Source organism: Diceros bicornis, chromosome X (assembly GCF_020826845.1).
Source record: "Diceros bicornis minor isolate mBicDic1 chromosome X, mDicBic1.mat.cur, whole genome shotgun sequence".
Lineage (NCBI taxonomy): Eukaryota > Metazoa > Chordata > Mammalia > Perissodactyla > Rhinocerotidae > Diceros > Diceros bicornis.
The window spans coordinates 103,146,007-103,164,396 of NC_080781.1; the positions used below are offsets into that span (position 1 = coordinate 103,146,007).

Consider the following 18,390-nt stretch of genomic DNA (forward strand, 5'->3'; position numbering starts at 1 on the left):
TATGCCCAGTCCCAGTATTATTTACACAAGAGCAGGGAATTATGTTTATTCCAGTTCTCAGTACCAAGGACTGGTATTCTAGCTGTATTACTGGGTAGTTAATGCTCCCTGGCCCAGCCATCACCCAATACATAATGTTCACCAAAGGCCACACATTCTTTCCAACCAATCAGCCAACGTCAGCATAGTATTTGGTCCCAGATAAACAGAAACATCTGTCTTCCTTCTCCCCTACAAACCTTCAGAGGATGAAAACCTTTAAGTTTTCGAATAGTCCCTTAGTCCATTCCTAGAGATGCAGAATGTCCCCCATATGAAATTACAATAGTGAGGATAGTAATGAATGTTAAGAAACATTCAGCGAAATTTTGCAGGTGGATCTTCTCTAGTGAAATAGCAAAATTAAGATGTGGAAGGTTACCTCTTGGCTAGTAAGCACTGATTGGTCTTTGTACCAGTCTAAGGGTTGGGCCAAGAAGCCTAGACCTGAGACCATTTGTATTTGCCACTAGGGCCATTTTTAGATCTTCGTGGGCTGTATATACACTCTCACTTATGGAGGCCACATGATGCATTGTATCAAATATATTAAAGGGCCCCTACACCCTACTTTATATTTTTGCTGTAAACTTTTAAAAGGGATTTTTTAAATACTGGTTTTGAAATTATTTCATTATAAGTAATATTTAATTTATGGTTAGGTATGATTTCTTAGAAATCATTGTGAATACTCAAGAATTGTTGCTAAATAAAACAATCTAGGCTACAATTTGTTTTTTAATGTAATGAAATTTCTATAAATACTAAATTTAAATGATTAGTTAAGTTGACGTATACTTAATAGACATTTAATTAAACATAACTTGATTTAGATTTTATAGTTTTCTTGTGGTGTTATTTCTGACTTCAAACATTTTCATAGGCCCACATAAAGCTTATCCCTCGGCATGGTTCGTATTGCCTAATGGGTAAAATAGCTTTGTTTGCCATATAAAAAGTAGTAATTTTATTTTATTTATTTATTTTTTTATTTTTATTTTTATTTTTTTCCCCCAAAGCCCCAGTATATAGTTGTATGTCATAGTTGCACATCCTTCTAGTTGCTGTATGTGGGACACGGCCTCAGCGTGGCCGGAGAAGCGGTACATCTGTGCATGCCGGGGATCTGAACGTGGGCCGCCAGCAGCGGAGCGCGAGCACTTAACCACTAAGCCATGGGGCCGGCCCAAAAAAAGTAGTAATTTTATATGCAAGTTCTGCCCGTCTACCAAGGAACAAGTGATTAGGTGCATTCTGGATCCCAGCTGGCATAAGATAGAGCAGAACTTTCTGGAACAAAATAACGTCAAAGCAAATACCAATAACCCAAAGGTGACTTCTCCCTGTGCCCACTGAGGTGCCCTGAAGAGTTAGTCTTTCACAAAAAAGAAACTGATTTTTTATCTGAAACTTAATGTCATTAACATATGTTGCTATCCACATAAACACAATACAGTATAATAGCCCAGCCATTTTGGCTAAATTAAGAACAAATATAGATGTATAAATAAGAAAACCAATATCAAGAATATAAACTTCAAGCTATAAACCACTCAGCATATCTATCACGGCAATCAAATATTCTTTCAAATGCTTATTTATAAATAATAAGTTGTCTTCTTTCTCACAATAGATAAATCTTGCTGGCTCCAATAAGATATACCATTTCACCTTATTAACCCACCATAGGTTTATACATAACTGTAGAAAATCCCCGGTGAATTTTAAATCATAGACTGTGGTCCTTTGATGTAATAGTCTGTTACTAGGCTGCCTGTATCTGCCTCAAGAGCTTTGTCCTCAAGGAATAAAAATTCATTTTAGGATTAGCCTGAGCCAGTATACCCAAAGGCATAAACAACAAACAAATAAATACACACACACACACACAAACAAAAAATCAAAAACCATCTGTAATAATGCTGTCCAACAGAAATGTAATAAAAGCTGTATATGTAACGAAATTTTCTTGTAGCCACGTTTTAAAAAGCAATATATTTTATTTAACCTCAAATAGTCAAAATATTATCGTTTCAACGTATACTCAGTATAAAAAGCATTAAAGAAATATTGTATAATTTTTTCATATTATGTTTTCAATATCTGGTATGTATTTTACACTTATAACACATGTCAATTCAGACTACCCACACTTTAAGTATTCAACAGCTATGTAGAAGCTAGTGGCTAGTGACTGCCATATTGAACAGCACAGACCTATATCACAGTTCAGTGATTTTTAAACTTGAGTATGCATCAGGATCACCTGCAAGGCTTGTTATAACACAGATTGCTAGGTACCATTCCCAGAGTTTCTGATTCATAGGTCTGGATGGAGCCCAAGAATTTGCATTTCTAACAAGTTACTTGATGGTACTGATGGTGCTGATCTGGGGACCACACTTTGAGAATCATGGCCATGGTTCTTTCAAAATCCAGCTTTGAAACCATTTTACCCCTGCATTAACGTGAATGATCAAGAACCGACCCTAGATACTGTGATTGTTGCCGTTATTTTTGGTGGTGGTGTTATTGTAGTTTTTAAGATTGCAAATCAACATTTACCTGTGGGTTAAGATTGAATAATTATTTATGTAGATGAGTATTCCTTAGATCTTCATGTCTGTTACTCTCTGAGTACTTCTTTGCAGGAGGCTGAACAGGGAAGAAACATTTACGGGCTTGTTTATACTTAGTTGGTATTTGCAGAAATGTATTAATACCATATCCATATGCATGCTCTGATCTTTAGGCACAAAATAGCCCTTTTCTGATTGACAAACTGTCAGTCAACAAATTGACAATCTGCCTAGTGCAAATTGAGGGCTTTAATAGCAATTAATTTGGTTTTTAAAATATATTAATTGATTTCAGAAGCATTGAACTTTAAAATAGTAAAATGAATAGCTCGCTGTTTTTGATCTCAGTGGAAAATAAAAAGAATTTTTAAAATGTCATGGTGTTTAAACCATGACCTGAATTTATCTCTGAATGTAGGCAGGTCCTGGCCACCAAACCAGTAGGTGGTTCTGCTCATTTGTAAAAGGTGCAATTTCCTTCTATCCCTACATGCTTAAATATTTAATTTCCCTTGTCTCATTTCTGAAAGAAAAAAATGAGGAGTTAATACCTGTTCTTTAAACTTTGTTTTTGTCATAAGAGTACAAAAACAGCATCAGAGCCTCCTTTGGCTCCTCCTGTGTCTGAAGAAGAAGATGAAGAAGAGGAAGAAGAAGAAGACGACAATGAGCCCCCACCAGTTATTGCACCAAGACCAGAGCATACAAAATCGGTAAGTCACAAGTGACTATTTCCAAATGATTCAAAAGATGTCCTTTAGAACAGTCATAGAGTCAGAATCTAGTTAGTCAACTAGTACCTATTGAGCATCTACTATGTTCCTGGAACTAGAGTATAAGATATGAACTTGGTTGAGGTTGCTGTTTGGGGATACAAGATTAGCACATGACAATTAGAAAATAATAGCAAACCATATACAAATAAGTGTGAAGTTATAAGACTACCGCAGAAGTTAAGATAGAGAAGGGAATCCATATGAACCAGGTAGGAAGAATTGCGTAAGCAGAGGCATCAAGATCAGAATTAGCACAGCACATATATGGACTGCTAAAGACTAGCTCCTAGGAGCTTTCAAGGGCAGTGTACTTGAAGCAACTTAAAGTTCTTTTTTAATATAAATCGTTTGTCTTTAAAAACTCGTTGAGGGGGGCCGGCCCCTTGGCTTAGCGGTTAAGTGCGCGCGCTCTGCTACTGGCGGCCCGGGTTCGGATCCTGGGCGCGCACCGATGCACCGCTTCTCCAGCCATGCTGAGGCTGCGTCCCATATACAGCAACTAGAAGGATGTGCGACTATGACGTACAACTATCTACTGGGGCTGTAGGGGGAACAAAAAGGAGGAGGATTGGCAATAGATGTTAGCTCAGAGCTGGTCTTCCTCAGCAAAAAGAGGAGGATTAGCATGGCTGTTAGCTGAGGGCTGATCTTCCTCACACACACACACAAAAATCTCATTGAGGTTTGGGGGGTGGTGTGGGAGTATGGATGAATAGACAGAGCAGAGAGGATTTTTAGGGCAGTGAAAATACTCTGTACTCTGATACTATAATGATGGATACATGTTATACATTTGTCCAGACTCATAGAATATACAACACCAAGAGTGAACCCTACTGTAAACTATGGACTTTGGTGATTATGATATATTGATGTAGGTTCATCACTTGTAACAAATGTACCACTTCGGTGGGGGGATGTTGATATTAGGTGAAATTACGCTTGTGGGGGCGGAGGGTATATGGAAAATATCTGTACCTTTGTGTCATTTTTGCTGTGAACCTAAAACTGCTTAAAAATTTTGTCTTAATTCAAAAAAAACTCATTGATATGACAGTGTCTTGACTTCATACGCTTTCCTTGGCCTGCTGTATAAATTGTAGACCTTTTTTTTTTTTTTTTTTTGTCTTTAAGATCTACACTCGTTCTGTGGTTGAATCCATTGCTTCACCAGCAGCACCAAATAAAGAGGTCACGCCACCTTCCGCTGAGAACGCCAATTCCAGTACTTTGTATAGAAATACAGATCGGCAAAGGAAAAAATCCAAGATGACAGATGAGGAGATCCTAGAGAAGCTAAGTGAGTTTTTTGTCATTGTTACTTTCTTCATGAGAAGGTTTCTCATAAACTACTTAGAATGGGAATTGATCCTTTAAAAGTCTGAACCTGCTTGCGTGAACTCCAGGCTCCCTGAAGTCATGAGATAAAAAGTTTGGGACTCGCTGTGTATTTCAGATCACTCCCTCTCTCACACTCCTAATTTGACAGAAACTAAATATTTTCACTTGAAAAAATCAATTAAGGTGAAAACTTGACAAAATGAATTAAGTAGTAAACTTTATTTTAAAATTATACTCCCAAAAGGGGTAAAATAGTCTGATGAAATATCTTATGATCATACCCCAAGGGCCCCCAACTGATCAATCACAAGTTCCTTGTCTCTCCCAGTTTGGGTTAAGGACCCCTCTTGTTTACTGCCTTTATCGCAACAAATATCACACCATACTAGTCTGTCTCTTTTACTAGACTGTGAGCTCCTCAAAGGCAGGGACTCTGTCTTCTTTTCCTATATGTCCAGCTCTGATAAAGTGCCTGTTAACATAAACGCACTTAACAAATGCTTGTTGAGCAAATGGATGAAAAAATGAGCAAACAAATGCGTCTTTACTGGGTTCCTACTTGTCTGTTCTATGCCAGAATCTTTAGAGGAAATAATAGGAAAACAATTTCCTGCCATCAAGAAACTTACAATTTTATTTGGAAGATACAATTTAATAATGTGATACAATTAGAGAATAGGAGGCCATCTTGTTTTTGCAAATGTCTATGTCAAAGAACTCAGAAAAGGAAGAGAGCAGTTTCTGCTATAGGCCACAGGAAGACTCTGCAGAGGTGGTTGTAGGCCATTTTGCGCCCGAAGGGACATTTGGCAATGTCTGGAGACATGTTTATTGTCATGACACAGGGAGTGCTCCTGGCATTTAGTGGATAGAGGCTAGGGATGCTTCTAAACACTCTCTAATGCCGAGGACAGCCCCCTCTCTTTTCCCCTCTGCACCACAGCATTATTTAGCCCCAAATGTCAACAGTGCTGAGGCTGAGACATTCTGAGCTAGAAGTATTTGGAAAGGCAAAGGTTCAGATTGCAGCTGTCAGTGAGCTCTCACAACTGGACTTGGTGGACTTCAGCCAACTGACTTTACTGTACAAGATTAAATATGCCTCTAGTGCTAGTACCGACTATTTGCTATAATAACAACAGTAATAATTCCCATTTATTCGGCACCTTCTCTGCTGGCCACTTTACATACATTATCAGGTTTCATTTTCACAACAATCCCTTGTGGTAGATTTTAATATCCTCATTTTACAGATCAGTTAAAGTAAGCCTCAAAAAGCTAAAAGTGAACAGGTCACCAAACTATTGAGTGGGAAGCCGGAGTTTGAATGCAAGACTGTTTGCCTTCGAAGCTTACACTATTTCCATTACCCACTTGGCTTCTGCATATTCCAACTGTCTATTTGTGTAAAAGGAAAGGAATAAATGAAAGAATTGCCTGGGTAATTTCAGTTCAATTATTCAGACAATTGCATCCATTTCCCCTTATTTTGTACATGTAGATGTGACCTATGACATACCAGATTTTAAAAATCTAACAGCTTCACTTTAGTAAAAATGATTGGTATCTGTTTCAAATCTCAATAGATTTATTATATTGAAAATGCATTTATAGCTTTCTTAAGTTCACTGACAGAGAAACAAGCAACATTTTCTTGGGCCAAAATCTTGCTTTGCTTGCAAGCTGTAATGATACTGGAGCTGTGGTCTTTATAATTTGTTGTTTATTCTACTCTGCACTGAGCAACATGATGAAGAGGAGAAAGCTGCCTTTGATTGCATTTTTAATTAAGAATTAAGTGTTTTCTTTTCTGTTGGAGAATGCTTGGGTCTAGAGAGAATCATTATCCCCCCCGCCAGTGGGCCACCTGCAACTGCCAACCCTATCTTGTGCTTACAGATCTTGGCAGGGAGAACCTGCAGAGAAATGAGAGAGTGCTTCTCATGAAGCAGATCCAGGCTGAGCTACACTGCAAAGTCGGTTGTTCCTGCTTCTGATCCACCATCACCCTCTCTATGCCCTCTCTCTGCCACTTACTCGCTGTATCGCCTTAGACAGGTTATTTAACCTCTCTGAGCCTCAGTTTCTTATCTGTCAAATGGGAATAAGAATCACAACTACATTTTAGGACTCTGTCTATAGGATGGATTTTACGTAGCTCAACCAATCCAGAGAGAACAGGTATTGGAGTCAGAAAGGCCCAGATTCAAATCACAAGCCCTTGCTACCAGCTGTGTCACTTTGGGCAAGTTATTTAAATTTTCTGGACCTCTTTTTCCTCATCTAAAAAAATGGAGATAATAATAGTGCCAACCTCATAGCTTTATGATAATTAAATGAGAATAATGCATGTAAAAACTTCAGCAGTGGTACCTGATACACAGTAGGTGCTTAGTAAATGGTAGTTACTATTTTATTACATTGGTATAAAGCCTTAGTAAGATTGCAGTCCCAGTGTAATGATGAAATGAATAATAACTGAGTCTGAGTCATAGACCCAGACTAGCTGCATGTCCTTAGGCAAGTCACTCAACTCCTCTGAACTTCAGTTTCTTCATCTGAAAAATAGAGATAACAATAGTACTGATATGATAGGGATTTTGTGAAAACTTAATGAAGTAAAGTATTTAATATACCTGGCACAATAAATAGTAGTATAAAATTATAATGTTATTTTTGCAAAATGAGAGCGACTATATCTTTCAGTATAAAAAAAAATGGGGCATGAGGCCTTCCATTGGGACAGAATGTTTGAAACTAGGAATAATCCCAGATGTATGGTCCCTATATGGAAGCCATTGAGGACCTTGGAATCAAGGCCCCCGTTGGATCTTGAGAGGAGGAGTAGAAAGCCTGTTCTGAGAGGCAAAGGAGAGAGGGAAGGGAGACAAGGAGGCAGAGGAATGGCCCATAGCCCATACCAGAGTAGACTCCACCATAGGTATGAGGAAGAGGTGAGAGCGACCTCACCTTTAGTCTCAGGGATCCTTTTACTATGAGGTGGGCAGTCCAGACCAAAGAGCTGCCAGGCTGTTCATCTTCCATGCAGATACTGACTGTGGGGGCCAGACCATGGGATCATTAATGGCTGAAATGAACAGATCATCTTTCAGTTTTATAAAGACACATAGCCTGGGTCCGGCTTGTTCATTGCAGTCTGTCAGAATCTGTTGGAAAATAAAGAAATCTCTACATTTTAGTTAAAATTTTCAAAAGGTGCTGTCAGCAAAATGGTGCAACGCAGGAAATTTGTCTTAGGCCTCCCTCCTTTGGGCCCCATAATTACCTCCTTCTCTCATACTTCCCCGCCTCCAGCATTTCCCACTCAAAACTCTATCCTAATTCCCCCTCAGATAGAAGTGATATTAATTTAGAGAATTATTTTTTCTCAGGAATCAAAACTTTCATTATGCTAAAGCGATAATCTTTTAATGGTTGGAATTCAACTTAGTTTAATATGTAGGAGAATACATTGATGGGCTTTTCTGCCACTGAAACCACATAATGAACCCTATTTTCAAATACTAGTGTCTAGTGATTTCTTAAATCCTTATACTTTAAAACGAATAGTTTGTTTCTTATTTAGGAAATTGCTCTGTAGGAAATTGTTCTGGTATTGCTATCATTTTTTTTTTCCTTTTGATTTTGAGTTGCTGGTTTTTGTCACCTTTTTCCGTATTGTGTCACAATGTTTTTTCCTTTCTTTACTATAATTTATAAAAGCAAATTATAATGGCTCTGATGAAAGAGGTCACTTTAAGAGCTTGTTTTGTGATTCGGAATTGTAAACTAGGCTTCCTGTGCACTTGCCTAGCATCAGTAGATGGCAGCACACACTCTCCTGTAAAGGGTGATGAGTGTGGCGACGCCATTTTATTTGAATAGCAGTTAAATTCAGAAGCAAGATCTCGTTGAAATGGTTGTTCTCGTTGAAATGGTTGTCTTTTGGTAATCCTCATGAAAGGATTTATTTCCAGTTGTTGTTGTTTTTTTTTTCCCCCTGCATACCATGGAAATAAAGGCTGAATAATTTACTACCATAAAACCTCATTAACTAAACCCCGCCAATTGGAATGGATCATAATTTAGAAAGTGGCTTGGGCTGAAGCTTGTTTGCTTTTGTTCAGTGTATGGAAAAGAGTTTGCTCAGCAACTTATTAGTATAACTTTCTTAGATGACTATAAACTGCTTAATAAAACTATGGTTTCAAGTGACTTCAAAAACCATCATTTCATTAAAAAAAAAAAAGTCCAGGCCATTACCCATTAATAGCGGACTTGAGTAAGGATAGTTCTCCGTGATGTAAAAATCTGTGAGACAATTTGAAAAATGAAATAGCAACTCAGAAAGTGTTAAATTGGTGGCATTCTATAGAAATAGCTCAAGGAAAATACATTCTGCAACCCCTATCTTAAAATATGGGGCATTTACAAAAGGGAATGCCTAATTTTATTTGAGTTTAATTCCACAGACATTTATTGAGTAACCAATGTATTCCACACACAGCATTGTATGAGGAGGCACTGAGGATCCAGAGATGAATAAGACATGGCTCCTGTTCTTAAGACACAGTCTGTAAGATGATGTCAAATAAATAGATATATGGTGTATTAAGGAGAGAGAAAGAGAGCAAGGGCAAAAGCAAGAGAGGCAGAAAGAGAGAGAGAGAAGGTACAGTAGTAGTACAGAGAAGGGAAATTATTAACTTTATTCAAAAAAATCAGAGAAGGCTTCCTAGAAGAGGCAACATCGAAGCTGAGTTGAAGCATGAGTAGGAACTTGCAGGAAGAAAACTTAAAAAGGACATTTCAGGGGCCGGCCCCGCGGCTTAGCAGTTGAGTGCGTGCGTTCTGCTGCTGGCGGCCCGGGTTCGGATCCCGGGCGCGCACCGACGCACTGCTTCTCCGGCCATGCTGAGGCCGTGTCCCACATACAGTAACTAGAAGGATGTGCAGCTATGTCATACAACTATGTACTGGGGCTTTAGGGGGAAAAATAAATAAATAAATAAAATCTTTAAAAAAAAAAGAAGGACATTCCAGGCAGAGAATAGCACGTAAAGAAGGTATGAAGGCATATGCCTGGGAACTCTTAACTTATTCAGTGTCACTTGAATATAGAATTAGTGGTGGATGGTGGGACTGGAGTTTTAGGACTGGAAGCTAAACTGTTAAGGAGGAGCTGATCATGAGCTACAATTAGTTTGTTATGGTCAAAGCATAAGGTTCTAGTTGGGAAGTGGGGAAGATGAGATGGATAATGAAGCAAAAGCCAGGTATGAAGAACCTGGCATCCCATGCCAAAGAATTTGACCTTTACCCTGTAGGTGTTGTGTAGGCATCAGAGACTCCTGAACCAGAGAATCACATGATCGGTTCTGCACCTAGAGCAGCCCGACAGAGGTGTGGAGCCTGGACTGCAGTGGACGGAGGCTGGAAATTAGAAGTCCAGTTATGAGGCTGTTGAAAAAGCCCAGACAAAAAATGATGAGGGCCCAACTAGAACAGTAGTAATGAAGAAGGGGCAGATTCAAAAGGCATCTAGGAGGTAAACAGATATAGGCCCAGGACTCGGTAGACAACTGCATCTGGGGAGTGAAGATAAGGGATGAGTCAAAGATGACTCCTAGATTTCTGACCTGGGCTACTGAGTAGATGGATGGTAGTACCATCGACTCAGATTGGAAATACAAGAGAAAAAGAATGATAACAACTCACATATTGGTAAGTCTTATTTAACCTAAAAAACAAACGTAAAAACCCCTAACAACCTGATAAACAATCCATGAGTGAAACGTTTAATTTATTATTGTTTTCAAGGTATACTCTTTACTGAGAGGTCTGAATTAAGTTGTTCACTAGCCCAGAAAATAAATAATTGTCTAAATTGACATGAGATATTGTCTGTAGCACACAGTTTAGCACTTGAGCACATTTTCTTGTTTGCATTCATTTAGTCAACAAATATTTGTTCAGTGGCAGCCACTCTTCTAGGCACTAAAGTTACAGGGATGAAAAGACAAAGTTCCTGTCCTCAAGAAGAAGCATGTAAGTCTCATTAGAAGGATCAGAGAAGAATTCACGAAGGAGGATGACTTGAGATTATATTTAAATAATAAATAGGAATTCATGGGTTAGATAGGAAAGGGAAAGGGGAAGCATCCGCAAAGACCTAAGCCTCGTATAGTGATGGCATTAGAAACATATAAAGTAGAAGGGATGGAGAGGGGAGGAATAATAGGAGGTTTAGAATGGTTAGGTAGGAGCTAGATGGTGCTCGATGGCAAAGGACCTTCTATGCCAGACTAAGAAATTTGAACTTGATCCTGTAGTGAGGAGGAACTTTTGAGGAATTATGAACATGGAGTGAGGTCACTCTGAATTAGGGTGACTATACATCTCAGTTTACCCAGGACAGTCTCCATTTATGAATTATATGGTTACCCTATTCCAAAGACATTATGGAAGAGAAATTAGAGAAGGCAGAGTTTAGAGGTAGGTAACGACTAGCACAATTGTTTGGACAAGAGATGTTGAGGGCCTAACCAATGGCAGTGGCCCTGGGCATGAAGATCAGGAAATGAATGAGTGACAATTAGGAGGTAGACTCTATAGACCTACTCTTGATTAGTTTATGTGTGTCAATCTTGTCTTACTGACTCTACACTTCTTTGGGACAGGGGCCGTGTTAGTAAGATATGAGTCAAAGGTAATGATACTGATATGTTTGCTACCAAAAAGACAGAAGGGAGAGCCAGAGGCATCCAAATAGATGATTCCCTTCAAAGTAGTCCCCTTGAGAATCTGCACCCTTCTTCCCATAATGCTGCTATGGCCCGGAATTTGCCTGCACCTATTTGAGCACTGCGTTGAAGAGTCAATGTCACTTCCTTTAGATTTATTCTGAGTGGTGGCAAGTATTCAGCCTCTGAGTAGTGGATTTGATATTTTGAAATAACAAAACCGATAGTTTTTTTTCCAGAGCCAAACATGATAAATTAATGGTTTTCTTGTGTGGCTTATAAACTTACTCCACAGTGTTTGGAACAATCCATAGAAACAGAAAGTAGGTTAGTGGTTGCCTGGGGATGGGTTGGGAAGCCAAGACAGGGATGAAGAGTGACTGCTAACAGGTACAAAGTTTCTTTTTGGGATGATGAAAATGTTCTAAAATTAGATCATGGTGAAATTGAGTAAATTTGTACAAGTCTAAAAATTTACTAAAAGCCATTGAATTGTATACTTTAAATGGGTGAACTTATGGTATGGAAATCATATCTCGGTAAAGCTGTTAAAAATGTTTGGAGTGCTAGTAGGGTCCTAGGTTCAGGGATGTATGTTTTTAAAAAGCCTGAGTCTCATTACTTCATGATTAAACTTTGTTCTTGGTTAGACTCATACCTATCCCCCATTGCCTTTAGCACAGTACTGGGTGCACAGTAATTGCTCAATAGACATTTGTCCAGCAAAACTGAATGTAGTGTAGTGCTCAATTTCACTCCAATTCAAAGAAGATAGTAATTTAAATAGCGTGTACAAGTTCTTAGATGTTTTTATCGCCTAATCTACAGTATCCTTTTATGGGAACGTTTTATAAATGTTGAGTTGTGATGAGTCCTTTTTGTTTCCCAAACATCATCAATTTTGAATATAAGCAGCATGGGTTATTACTACTACTTTAATTAATATATTGCTATTCGTTACATTAATAAAATGTATCATTATCCATAAATTATAGAAATCATGTGGGAATATTGCTCTAATGTTTTATTTGTCATTGACTCTGGCATCTTAATTTTTAGTATTAAATAAAGGGAAATCAATCATCAATTTATGTCTGTCTCTCTCTTCCTCTCCCCCCAACCCCCAACTCAGGAAGCATTGTGAGTGTTGGTGACCCAAAGAAAAAATATACGAGATTTGAAAAAATTGGTCAAGGGTAAGTGATTGTTATTTGAAATATCAAAAGATGAGCACCAGAGACATACATTAAAATTCAATAACAACTTAGATTTCTGGTAAATTATGCTTCTCATTTCCTGGGTTATATTCATGGTTTGCATTCTCAATATTGGCCTTTCTGTCTGGCAGACTGACTGTTAATTAAACAAGGAACATATCCTGCTGGAATCTTCACTGTTGTTGGGCTGACAGTGAATTTTTTAGGGATATTTTGATCCCATATAGTTAGAAGATTAAAATTTATTTCTCTAGAAAAGTGGCAGGGTGATAGAAACCTCTAGCTTGTGTGAAAACCCCCTTTATCCCTGTCCCCCTACGTCTGTGTGGATGTTGTACTTAAGATATTGTTTCATTGTCAAACTGAAAAGTGACAGAGTGAGGGTAGAGAAAGTCCTTATTGAATGAATCAGAGGTGGGCAGAATTGGCTACCAGAGTAAGGAGGAAGCAGATCAATAATTCCTAAATGACATGGAGTGCATCATCTTCACCTAGTGTGCTTGTTAAGAATAGAGATCCCCAGGCCCCACTGCTGGAGATTTGATTCAGAAGTCTGAAGTGGGGCTCAGGAATCTGAACTTTGGAAACGTTCCTCAGAGAATCCTGATCATCAGCTATAATTAGGCGTGTTTCCCAGGCTTCAGTGTGAAACTAAGCAGGAGGGCCTGCGTAGGCAACAGCATTTGAAACAGGGAAAAGTTTTGTTTAAACAGAAACGAAGTGTTCTTAAGGGCTGTTTTTAAATGGAGAACGAGACAAGATATTTAGGTGCACTAACTACTGTATGCCAGGAACCAAGATGGCATCCCAGAGGTTTTCTGGCTGAGACAAGGGGCTTGGAAGGAAGAGATACAGCTAATGTCCCTGCAAAATTATGCTAGCCCCTCAGCCAATCAAGTCTATTTTGGGGTAATGGAATGTAGAATTTCTTCAAGCACCTCACTAGTTTTCCTAGGATTCTTAGGTTCAGAAAATTATATATTGTATATAAGCTTGGCTATTTGTCATGATTTTTATACTTTGTTTCTTCCCCCTAGCTCTCATACTCAAGTTTCCTTTGAAATTGCCAACTTAGCTTGGGAAATAAGGGAAAGCATTCATTAGACATTTAGGCTAGAGGGTAAGAGGGACATGTCTTACCCCTTACTTGTGGGGATGGTGCCTGGTGGGAATCAAGGTGAGAAGACCCTGAGAGGGAGGCAGAAACTCAGGGAGAAATATATGGCCAAATTTCTTCTTCCAGTGGAAACCATAATGGTGCTGCATTTCTAGGAAGCCTAAAATATATACCTATTTATGCTTTTGCTTCTTTCTTTGTCACTTGATATCACTGGTATTCTCACTTGCTAATAAAAAAAGAGTTTTGTGGTCTCTAGGGGCCCCCATCACCTAACCAGTCAAATAGTATTTTTGCCGTTGATTGGACAGTGCTGTCCAATGAAACTTTCTGTGATGATGGAATTGTTCTATATCTGTGTTGTCCTCTGTGGTAGCCACTAGCGTGTGTGGCTATGGAGCACTTGAAATGTGTCTAGTGCAAATGAGAAACTGTATTTATTTGAATTAATTTATTTGCTCAGCCCACATTTATTGAGCGCCAACTATGTGCCAAGCACTATGCTAAGTGCTAGAGAAACAGAGATGGGTAATGGTGGTGTGGACTCTCAAGAAACTTAAAGTCTACAGTGATAAATGCTTGACAGAGGGTTATGTAGGGTCCAAGAGGAACATTGAGACAAGCCTACTCAATTCACCAGTAGGACTGGCTTCTATAGCCATTATTTCCCACCTGGAGTTTTCTTTTTTTTTTTTAATTTTTGTTTATTGCAGTAACATTGGTTTATGACATTGTAAAAATTTCAGGTGTACATCATTGTACTTCTATTTCTGCATAGATTACATCATGTTCACCACCAAAATACTAATTACAACCCATCACCACACACATGTACCGAATTATCCCTTTCACCCTCCTCCCTCCCCCCTTCCCCTCTGGTAACCACCAATCCAATCTCTGTCCCTATGTGTTTGTTTATTGTTGTTATTATCTACTACTTAATCTTTCTTTAACTTAAGTAAGGAAGCCTTACCTTTTCATGTCCATATGCAAACCCCAACTCACTTTCTTCATGCCTAAAAGGTAGACACCACAAGATGATTACAAAAACATAATATCACCTACTAAGGGGACTTGGAAAGCAAAAGTTGGCCTTTAGATTTTATTTTAATCTGGTTGGGTCTTTGGTGGAGCTAAAAATAGGAAAGGATACACAATCCACAGAGAAGTAGCATTCCAGATCTTTGCTGTCTAATACAGTAACCATGTGGCTCTTGAGCGCTTGAAACATGGCTAGTCCAAACTGAGATATGCTATAAGTATAAAATATGGACTTGATTTCAAAAAGTTAGTATGAAAAAAGGATGCAAAATATCTGGTTAATTTTATATTGGTTACATGTTGAAATGACATTTTACTATATTGTGTTAAATATGTTAAAATTAATTTCACTTTTTAAGCTTTTTTAAATATAGCTCCCAGAAAATTTAAAATATAGCTCACATTATATTTCTAACGGACCGCGCTACTCTAGTTGTAGGTATAAATGGGAGCTATTTATTTATTTATTCATAAAGTGTTTTTTTTTCAGAGTTGTCTTTTGGGGAGTGGAATTATAATAAAATTATAATTTTGTTTGATTGTTCATTCCCACTAAGACCCAACTGAGCCAAAAATAGCATTGAATTTAAAAAAGAAACAAAGGAAGCGATGGTTTCAAATACCTCCCAGGTACCAGGTAATGAAGCAAGACTGATTTATCCAAGAACAAAGATTAGGCCGCCAAGCAGCTTTGCATACCAAAGAGATTTCCTTTCCTGGTCGTTATTTATGCTTCTGACCTCTGAAGGTGCAGAATGAAAGTTCTCTATTTCTGCTTACCTTTGTAAACCCTTTATAATCGAAAGTGAAAAATCAAAGCAGAAATCTTGCTTGCTACTACAGAAAGGTCTGTTTTAAACTCCCAGTGAGTTTATCATTTTAAAGAATGATGAAACCAACAGATAGTTTACTCCTAGGCCCAATTCAACTTTTAAATAAGTCCTTAGAGAATAGGGAGTCTATTTTGTTCCTCTTTTTGTCTTATTTAGTATCTAGCACAGTGCTTTTGCACATAGTAGGACCCCCAAAAACAGTTCTGTACAATTTCAGTTAACAGCCAGAGTTCACTTGGCCAAACTCAGAGACCTACAGAGCTTCCCCTGTCTGCCTCCCCCATGTCTCTGGATCTGCTTTTGCCTCAATAAATATTTGTTGAACTAATGAAAATGTTTGCCTTTCTAGCTCTCCCTTTCCTCTGGCCTCTGTCTTTTCATGTGTATAGACATGTTTACCTTGCTCTTTCTGTCTCTGTCTCTCTCTTTTTCTCAGTGTATCTTCATCTCTTTGTTTCTCATAGTGATCTGCCTCACCACATCTGATTCTTTATCCTTTGGGAATTTGTGTGTGCTGCATGTCTGTTTTTTTCATTCATGTTGCCTTCACCTTCTGCCCATTTTCACACACACACTCAACCAAAATGATCATAATATAAAATCAAGATGTATTTTTTTAAATAGCTTTTAGGATATAATCTAGTAACTTAATCTATTTGCTGTAATTTTATCATTTATTTAATTTAGTAATTTGGGGTTTTTTTGTTTTTTAGTAGATTTTTACTCTCTGTTCTTAATTTTTAATGTGAATGAGCAAAATATTGATTTATTTCTCTCTAGAACAACAAAAAAAAACCACTTAAATTAACTTTCCTTTTACTTAAATTGCTCTCAATGGATTTTTCCATAAATTATTGGCCTAAGTAAGGCAAACTAGTATCTATAGAGTTTTTATTTTATTTTCATTAACACTTGTTTTTTATTGTTTCGCTTTACCCATTATGACGGTCACATTCAGGCCTGTGTCAGTAATCATGTGGTGCTAGGAATAATCAGCCCCAGTATTCCATTTTCAGCTCCAGGGAGCACAACAGCTTCCTCTTGGGAGCCGGATTTGAGAATAACTTCACCATTAATCACCCTCATTTACTTGGAAAACTAAATTTTTCCAGTCTGGGTTTCTGCCATCCCAGCATTCAGGCCTGGGGCCAAAGAATTGGGCTCCATCTTCCATAAATCAAGTTCAGATTTGCATGTCTAATCATTTGAGACCATAGCTGTGAGTTGAAGGCTAAAAATGACATTATTTCACCAGGTTTCCTGTGAAAGTGTTCTGTAATGGGCCACCAAATCCAGATATTTTGAGCAGATGTATGTAAAGTTAACAGAAAAAAAAAGGAAAGAAAGCAAAAAGGCCTGGTACTCCCCAAATTATCATTAACTCAACAGGAGTTTGTCAGAAATATATCTGGTGGAGACTTCAGAATCTTCACTCTCTAGGACAGTTATATAAAAGAACTTGTTTAATAAATGGAGTAGGGTGAGACAACAAAATCAAATATTTATTTTCAGTCAACAGCTATCATTGGCAAGCCTGTGTAATTCCTGAATAAACAGTAGCTGTGTAATAGAGGGCTGAATTTGCTGCTGTTGGCAGCTGTTCTCACAGATTTCTCATTAATATATTTGAATTCACTTGAAAGCCTTTCCTTAAATGAGAATGCACTGAAAAACAGACCCTTTCCTCTTTCAGGTTCATATTTATTTTCTCTTATTATCATAGAAAAATATTTTTGAGGAAGCAGCTCAGAGATGTTGGTTTGGATCCAGTTAAACAAATAACTTTTGGAATTCAGTGAACTATTATTGAGTGCCTACTATGTGTCATGCAGAGTAGTAGTTGAGAAGCAAGTTCTGGGAGTCACAGTGACCTCTGTGCTCACTGTCTCTCTGAATGTCCGATAGGGAGAAAAGAAAAGTTGTATCAAGAAATAGGCAAGACCCCCTTCCCAAATGCATCCACCTTTCCCCCATATTTTATCCACATCCTCATCTTCACTGTTATCTCCCCCACAAATCCCTCCCTGGCTGCCCTGGCCCTAACTGATCTTTTCTGTCTTCTGTCCTTCTGAAACCTACAGCTTGTATCTGCACTGGCATGTATACACCACTTATATCTTAGCTTGCCTAGACATGTAAAATTGCTTGAAACTTTGAAAACCATGGAGTAGTAAAGGGAGATTTTTTGAAATATTTGAAGAAAAATAAAGAGCCCAGATTCTGAATTCAAAAGGCTGTAGGTAAATTATTTAATTTCTTTAAGCAACGGTTTTCTCATTCGTAGTAAGCAGAATGCACATACCTCATAAGGTTGTGAGAAATGAACAACAGAAGGCATTTAAAGTGCAGAGCAGAGTACATGGCACATAGTGAAGTGCTCAGTAAATGCTAGTTATTATTACGGGTGAAAGACACACCCACAGTTACTATTATATAGAGCAGAATACAGTAAGTTATGGGGACAGAGAGGAGGGGCAAATCATTTAGAGCCAGGGTAGGGGTATGATGAAAGATTCTTAGAGGAGTGTGCATTTGAATAGTGGCTTCAGAAGGTGTAGGATTGAACCAATAGGGATTATGGAAAGGTTCATTTGAAGGAAACCAAATGAACACTTGCTCCAGACTGTAGGTTTCATTTACTGTGGTATCCCTAGGGCCTACAGCAGTGTCTGGTATAGAGTAAATACTCAGCAAGTATTTGAGG

The 18,390-nt window shown here is 38.2% G+C and overlaps 1 protein-coding gene across 12 annotated transcripts in view; it reads left to right on the forward strand.

The window, feature by feature from the left end:
• The window catches only part of PAK3 (p21 (RAC1) activated kinase 3), a 253,215-nt gene that overhangs the window by 199,384 nt on the left and 35,441 nt on the right, over positions 1-18,390 (forward strand). For all 12 annotated transcript variants that reach the window (XM_058536518.1, XM_058536524.1, XM_058536528.1 and 9 more), the window contains 3 exons: positions 3,200-3,331; positions 4,529-4,694; positions 12,611-12,674. In XM_058536518.1, the coding sequence (XP_058392501.1) occupies positions 3,200-3,331; positions 4,529-4,694; positions 12,611-12,674 (362 nt within the window). The remainder of the gene's footprint in view (positions 1-3,199; positions 3,332-4,528; positions 4,695-12,610; positions 12,675-18,390) is intronic.